Raw genomic sequence first — 7,713 nt, 5'->3', positions numbered from 1 at the left:
CTTGTCTTCGGTCCGACAAGTATTAGTCTCTAAGAATTGCCGGTAGCATGATTATTCAACAGTTGAGAAAATACAGCCAATCTTATTCGGCTCACTACATATGTGTTGTTCATTAGAGTTCCTATCATTCTGAGTCACCCAAATCTTGGAAACAGACAAATAGTCAGGCTATTAGTCTGCGATCCACAGACCGGAGTAGCTGAAGCGAGCAGAACCATACTGCCAAGAGATTGGAGAATAGGTTTCATTTTGAAGTTAAATTGTGAAGACTGGTAAGAGAAGACTGGTAAAGAATTCAAATGAGTAGACACAAGAGTAAGAACAGGTTATCTCTAAGAGACTTTATGTATTTTAGAAGGGTTAAGGACATAATAGATTTTTTTCAACCTGACGTTGCAGAGGTGTTTCCAGTTGCCCTCAAAATAGAGTTTTCTAAGTTTTAACCTTCCAACTTTAACTTTCGAAGGAAACTTCTCGAACTTAAGTTAAGGTTCAGCTTTATCTAAAAGCGGCAAACGCTTATCTGCCGATCTCATTTACCGCTCCTATTTATTTACCAATCTTATTTACACACCTGGCGGTCCGTATTCACTTGCCCACAGAGGAGAGGTGAGGGGGTCCAACTAACTGGTCGTGTTCGGCCTGGAAACGGTTGTCCTTATTGAAGCGCATAGGGGTCTGTATGGTCAGGAGGAAGTTGTCGAATTCACACTCGGAGCTCTTGAACACAGCAGGGAGCAATGTAGACGGGAAAAGATGCCATGATTCTGCAATGATTTGACTGCTGCTGCGTCGGAAATGCGCCTACCTTCTTCACAAACTCCTTGTTTTGTTCAGGTCGACTGGCTTGGCTGTAACCATCATACTACCCTGGCGACCGAGGGTGCTTGTGAGGAGTGATGATGCTTGATAGACCGTTTGGGTGACATATAGTGGGGGGCTAAAAGTATCAATCCAAACTCAGGTACCGGAGTAGTCGGTCTAGCCGGATCAGACCCTTGTTGCACGGGCTGTTAAGAACAGCATTAGCGCTTTACACACCAGCTTTCTGCAGCAATTACAGTGTCAGAGCGTGTTGTGTTGCGGTTGTATCCTCCGCATGAGCCAGTTCTGAGTAAAACCGGTAGATCTCTACCTTCATCAATGCCCATAGATTCTGTATAGGGTTCAAATAACTTTTGAACCCGATCAATCTCTGTATCAAGACAGAAGATGGTTTAGTACAATACCAGTAGATAACATGAAAAGACACCTCATTTTGAGCCTAACCAGCATCTAGATCAGAGTGTCTTGTGCCAGTTCTTATCTCGGAAAATCGGAAGGGTTATGCCGCATTCGGTCCGTTGCATAACAGTTGTAGGAAATGTAATTTAGCGGGAGACCAATCAGTATAAATCTTACTAGATCTCGGCAAATATCCACAAACTAAGGACAAGACAGTATGTTTCACGAATGTGAATTTTGTCTTTTTGATTTAGTCAATAACGTCGGATGGGGGGAAACCGGCCACCCCCGGAAACCGGCCACCTTACACTAACAGATAATAAAAATAAAGGATTTAATAGCTTCCTCTATATAGCTTTAAATAAGAATTATAGATAATTTTTATATACTACTAATATAATACTATATAAAAGTAATTTTATTTTTTATATATAATATATAGTTATTATATAATATAAGTTTAAATAGAGTTTAAAAGTTAAGAGATAAGAAATGTTTTAAATTAAATATTAAATCTAATAAAAATAATATAAGCTTAAAAAGATAAGATCTGAGCTTTTTATTACTTATATTAAGTATAGAAAAATACTATAAAATTATATAATTTCTTTAAATAATAATAATAAACTTTTAAAATAAATCTTAAGAAAATTTATATAAAAATATAAATTATTTTAAAATTTAATTATAAATTAAATAAAATAGCTATTTAAATACTTTAACTTATATAAACTGGCTTATAAGCTAAAGTAATATAATATATTTTAATATTTATTTTATTAAGCTATTTTAATACTTATAATAATAAGTAAGTTTATTATTAATAATAAAACTTAAATTATTAAATATATATTAAATATTAAGTAATATATATTATATATTCTCTTAATAAAAAGCTTTAAACTCTTAGTAATTTTAATTTTAAAACTAGAATTTTATAACTATTTTAATAGACTTTATATAAAGGTTTTAAATTAGTTAAGGTTTTCTTAGTAAATACTAGTAATTCCTTAACATTTTTTACCTTATATATTAAAATAGCTATATTTTCCTATATAAGCTTAATATAATTATATAGTATTTTTTTTATATTATATAAGCTATTTAACTATATAAATAAAACTAGAAAAAAATTATATTAGTAATCTATAATATCTTATTAATATTTAAAAATGTTATATTTTCTTAGCTTATAGTAGAGGAAAAGTGGCCGGTTTCTGGGGGTGGCCGGTTTCCGGGTGACCGACGTTATAGGGTTCCCGTTTACAGGGTAGGTTCAAATTACAGTCTTCCAATACGAGCTTCGCTTTGTGATTAGGCACAATACAAATTCACCGCTTTTGAACCACTTCGAGAAGTGTCAAGCATTTAAGGCAATCATCTCGCTGTTCTTTGTAAATTTGTCCAGTTACATCTAGTACTACTATCACCAGCTACACTACTATACTGCTGATATGGTCGGGCCGACCTGTAACAGTTATAGCCAAGAAACACCGGCGCCTGGCTGTAACTGCCGGTATGCTCTTGTTAGAGCTCAGGTGAGCTGTTCTTTATCCTAACATCCGAACGAATGGCGCATCCACCTGATGCGCTGGGAGATAAGGCGTGCCCCGTCGGAACTCCTGTTCAGCCGGCCGTTGAAAAGAGGTCTGTATTGCTGACCGTGAGACTCAGTTAGGATTTCGTCAACAGATGGAGTGTTGGCATCAGACACTCGTGTGTCAAGCGGCGCAGCTTGAAGTGAACTCCTTGACAGGACAGGACGGGCGTCGCTATCTGATTCTGCTGGCCGCTTGTAGGAATCACGATATGTTCTACATGGCGATCCATCAACTGTGCTGTCTCTGGTCTATCGACAGATCCACCGTTCATAGGCTTCTCGAACCAGTTGGGGCGCTGGATGCCATCGATTCTGCCTTTGAGGAGTTGCAGAATATCTTAAACAATGATGATCTCACCTTTGCACATCTCTGTTGGTTTGCCAACTTCCCCTGGTCCTCTCAGACCCTTCTGGAAGTCTTTCCAAAGGACGCGATGATAGTATCTATTGTTGGGTTTCTTGGCCACTTCTCACTGTCGTGGCCGCATCTGCTACAAGAGTCGGAGTACCTAGGGCAGCCGGTCTTAGCATCCGAGCTGGAGAATAATTTACTATGCCCCTCTGCAATGCTACGATACATCTTCTTCACTATAAGTTGTATGAGACTCGATATTGGCACAGGGCCTATGGAGTTGGCACTTGACGACAAAGTGGATACTTGTCAGAACGAGGAATTCTTGGGTGGAATGGGTAAAGTAAGAAAGGATATCGCGACGGAATACTATAATCTGGATCATTGCTAACAATAGATTTTGCGCGTCTATAAGGCAAGGGCTAGTATTCCATAAACCGTTGATGTCATCGCTCAACTTCGGCTTACTTCATACTCTTTTACTCTTCTCTTCTTGTTTTCCTTTCTATTTCTTGTATGGTAGTCCAAGCCTACTTATCAACATCACTATTTTCAGACCCTAAAGAGCAAGCCATTGCGAATGCTCTCATCCAACGCTTCGTTAGGTGCCATTCCCAGAAATCGTTTCTTGAGCAGGTGGTCGGCGCCAACATTTCCTTTCACCAGCCGGAGCACTACCTACTAGCTTCGACGTGTATTCGAATGCCTGTCTGGACTCATCAGTTGCCATGGCGCATGCTCATATCTCTCACGATACCGTTTGAGGGCTAATCTTCAACCTTGATCTCCGACAAAAGACGCGCGTAGTCGATTACTAGAGTGTTCCCGGCCAAATTCATCTTGCATTCAATGGCTGGCCTGACGCGTAGGCACGAAATGCTTGGGATGAGGCAAGCCACATACCCTTACCAAAACCAATTCAGATCCTGAGGGCCGATGGCAGTCTATCTTTAAGAACGTGTATGGACAATAACTGGCATTGCAAACGATGCTTGGACGACTCGCCTGTGTCACCAGCGGATAATCCTTCTATTATGGAGAGCTTCCTTAAGTTAATAGGAATCTAGTAAGTCTTAGCTGTTCTGATGTCTGGAGAGAAGGCTAATATTACTCTGTTACAAAGGGCTTAAGCTCAGCCTTTATAAGTAGAAAAAGAGCTAGACTAGTTGTTTATGTATAGTAGACTTATTCAACATAAAGTGTCGTCAAAGAGTTGCATCACTGCAACTCGGCCTGCTATTATCCCATTCCTCCTCTGAGACCCTCTCCATCAGAACCTTCTGGGTGATAACAGTTGTAGCTTTTATCCCTCCTTGACTTGGGCTAGTTGCTCCCGTAGGACTTTGCGACTGAGCTTCCTCGTTGGAATGATCCCGTTTCTTCCCAGCCATGATACTTACAGTAACGCCAGGATATGGACGAGCATGGAGAGTATTGTTGGTGGGGGGAAGTGGGACACTATCACTCCCACGTAAAGTGCTTGTGTCGTCCATCGAGCGCCTGCTGCGTTCTTCAGTCCTTGTCCTAGGCATGTTTCTTAAGCATTGACTGCTAGGGGTTTGGACGTAGTGCCCATATTGCCCATAGTTGGATGGACGATTACTTCGGTCAAAGGAGGAAGCGAATATTCTGGGTATAAGTCTGGAAAAGAACGGTCGAAGGGTTGGTAGGCATGCCGTGATGATGGCGATGGTGACTTCTAGGAACGACCATATGGCAGCATCTACGTTATCCCAGTTGGGATCCTTGGTTGAGGTCGCAGTCTTCAGCGTTCGGATACGGTAGATCGAGATGACACAAGTGCTAGTGGTGTCAGTACTAGTCAATCAAGAGTAGATTTCGGTGACTTACAAGAAACCCAGGCTAAAGATTGCAAAAAGCATGATCTTTTGTCTCGGGGGAAGATTGAGGCTGTTTATGACAGGCAACGGAAGGCAGAATATGGCAATGTCGGTGACCAGGTTGAAACCAGCCATGACATACCATATCGTCAAGGCATCGAGACATCGACCAGGGAGGTTTGAATCCCAGAACTTGGCAACCGGAACACAAATGAGAATATTGAGAAAGGCGATGACGACAGTCCATACGACCATGAAGATTATTCCGTACAATGTAATGCGCTGTATGATCGGTAAGGCGAAGACTCGGCGATATTGGAAGATAATGCCAATCTTGACAAGGCACATGGCAATATTGTACACAACGACGGACGCATAGAATGACTGTTGCTCATATAAGCGAGTGTTTCAAGAGTGTAATAGGAAGGATAAGAACCATACCTTCATGTAAGCAACATATGCGCTCGTGGGTTGTTCCCCGGTATGGTATCCCAATCCATACTTGTTCTCTACACTGGAGTTAACAACTGGTCATCTTGCCTTGTGGTGTAGATCAAGAGCCTACCCAAGCCAATAGCCACAGCAGCCCCAAGGGTAAGCACCTGAGCAGTCACCATAAACCCATCATCCCAGCCAAAAGAGTGAAGCACCCTCGATCGCATATAGGTTCGTAGAGCGACGGCTGTAGCGGACATGATGGAGAAGGCGACAAGAATAGTACGAATTCCGATGGAGCGTGATGCACTGACAGCACTGTCTAAGGAGCGGTAGTCCATGGTCGTATGGCCGTCGTCGGCCCAACGCAGGTGCATAGTGAAGGGAAGGAAAGTCGGTATTTTACAATGAATAACACATCTTTTGGATTCTCGCTGAAACGGGTTCGTGTGCGAGGGAGAAGCGAAGGGTTTAGTACTCGAAGGGGGCAAATGTCCCGCCTAGTAATGCATGCCACCGGACCTGAAGATCCCTAACTATCATGCTTTTACAGCCAATATGAGAGCCAATCAGGCGGAGACATTAAACTGCCGCGTTTTAGTAGCTGTAGCTGATGCAAGGCTTGCGGGTGACTCTTGAGCTTGTGCTCGGACCATTGCTCAGGTACAGACATCTGCCGGTCGTAATAAGCCATGTGGGTGTTGTAGAATGAATGAGGAATAGCATGGATCCCCTATCCACTGATTTACCGAAGATCCCGAGGCCCAACGAAACAATCTAAAGTGGGATGCAAAAAGTATTCGCAGGTGTGCAGGTAGGCCCTAGCTACTCGAGTTAGTAGCTTAGCTTACTTTGGGTACTTTATACTAGATTATCCGCCTGATATAGTCGTAATTCAAGGTATTGAGGACCTGAAAAGCTACTCCTGACTAGCTTCCGAACGACAAGCCTATCTGCACACCTGCGAATACTTTTCGCCGCCCCCGCCCCCCGTACTGTAGAGTCGTAAGAGACCGTTCCTCAAAGAGAAGCAACTATACCGTGGTATATTAAGACGGTTCTTTCCGGGCATCTTTCCAGGGATCCTAGTCGCTTTTGTCAAAGTGCTGTAAGCGGTTATGGGTGAGATGATTGCCGCTTCCGAGAGGGTGGATCGAGGGGGTTAGGCAAATCGACCCGGGTTCTAACACCGACAAACCTTAAACAATGGAGCACAAAGTAAGAGCCGGATCCTGCGGTTAATAGTGGGGCCGTTCGCTTCCTAAAAGGTCGCGTTTTAAGCGGCAGCAGACAGGTCCGATGCGCCACAAAACCTCATTCTACATATAAACCCTGAACCTCTGAACTTTTGTAAGTGGAGCAGCGAGCTGAGGGCTGGGAGGGCCAATTTGAGCTAATTAGAGACCTCTGTTTCCTGCTTTTGCAGCTATCTAGTGATGTCTCTAGTAGCCGGTTATCAAGGATTAGCAGGGCATGTTGCTCCACTGACAAAAGTTCGCGACACAAGACGTTTCAAGAAACTTACGCCAAAGATCTCAAGGTCTTGAAATTCAAGAAAAACGTCCTCTCAAACCTGGTCATGACATCGAGGTGCGCGGCCGGTCGTCTTTCACGTCTCTCGCGGAAGTAAATCCTAACGGCGGAGAATGATACTCCGCCGAGCAGGCTTGGGTTCTGTACTTCACTGAGGATGGGTCGAAAGTGAACAAGGTAATCGAGTCCTACGACAAGGACCTTGTCTTGAAGATGGTAAATACAAGCGCCTAGTATTAATCCGCCAAGTAATTACGATGAAATAGAATAACTACAAGATCGATACATTAACGAAGTGACCACGATCAAGAGGTCAATTTACTAGGAAGACTCGGCCAGAAGTAACGAATACGATACCTACGGCATTGAGTTTCCGACAATCATTCATCTACGACGCGTTGGAGGTCGCGTTCTTGTACCTAGAACAAGACAAGTAAATCAACCACAGACTCGTCGGCGACAAGATCCAACTTTAGTGAATATACCCAACAGTATATGAGTGGTGGCGCAAATGTTTTTATTCTTAAAATAGAGCTTTCAAAGCATGTTGAATGCTTCCTCTAAGCTGAGAGTAAATGAATGGCTGTGAATCGAAAAGAGAAAGTAGTGTTTGGAGGGCTTTGGATCGCAACTTAATTGGGGCTGGTATATCCAATCGCCCAAGTTGGGCGATATGTGCTTGTGATAGTCACCTTGCCTCCCGGGCAATTAACGCATGACCATGAATG

At 42.7% G+C, this 7,713-nt stretch overlaps 2 protein-coding genes across 2 annotated transcripts; both read right to left on the bottom strand.

Moving 5' to 3' along the window:
• Positions 1 to 949: 949 nt before the first annotated feature.
• FOXG_22826 (uncharacterized protein) lies at positions 950 to 1,141 on the bottom strand (the record flags this gene model as incomplete). Its single annotated transcript, XM_018403244.1, has 2 exons — positions 950 to 1,010; positions 1,062 to 1,141. 2 exons carry the CDS (start codon positions 1,139 to 1,141, stop codon positions 950 to 952), a joined length of 141 nt encoding a protein of 46 aa, XP_018258513.1.
• Positions 1,142 to 4,263: 3,122 nt separating this feature from the next.
• Positions 4,264 to 5,999, bottom strand: FOXG_17459 (uncharacterized protein). Its single transcript, XM_018397466.1, has 4 exons — positions 5,583 to 5,999; positions 5,459 to 5,526; positions 5,028 to 5,401; positions 4,264 to 4,979 (listed from the first exon to the last, which is right to left on the bottom strand). The coding sequence occupies exons 1-4, from the start codon at positions 5,827 to 5,829 to the stop codon at positions 4,382 to 4,384; spliced, it is 1,287 nt and encodes a 428-aa protein (XP_018258512.1). The 5' UTR covers positions 5,830 to 5,999; the 3' UTR covers positions 4,264 to 4,381.
• Positions 6,000 to 7,713: the final 1,714 nt, after the last annotated feature.

Source organism: Fusarium oxysporum, chromosome 14 (assembly GCF_000149955.1).
Source record: "Fusarium oxysporum f. sp. lycopersici 4287 chromosome 14, whole genome shotgun sequence".
Classification (NCBI taxonomy): Eukaryota; Fungi; Ascomycota; class Sordariomycetes; order Hypocreales; family Nectriaceae; genus Fusarium; species Fusarium oxysporum.
The sequence above is the reverse complement of the archived record's forward strand: the minus strand, read 5'-3'. Positions and strand labels throughout refer to the sequence as shown.

What these genes read in the sequence shown, in the direction of transcription:
- FOXG_17459 (XM_018397466.1), bottom strand. Translation starts at nt 5,829, where the DNA reads ATGCACCTGCGTTGGGCCGACGACGGCCATACGACCATGGACTACCGC. An exon ending in TGCTGTGGCTATTGGCTTGG is followed by an intron (nt 5,527 to 5,582) that starts GTAGGCTCTTGA and finishes ACTCCAGTGTAG; the next exon opens with AGAACAAGTATGGATTGGGA. An exon ending in CATATGTTGCTTACATGAAG is followed by an intron (nt 5,402 to 5,458) that starts GTATGGTTCTTA and finishes TATGAGCAACAG; the next exon opens with TCATTCTATGCGTCCGTCGT.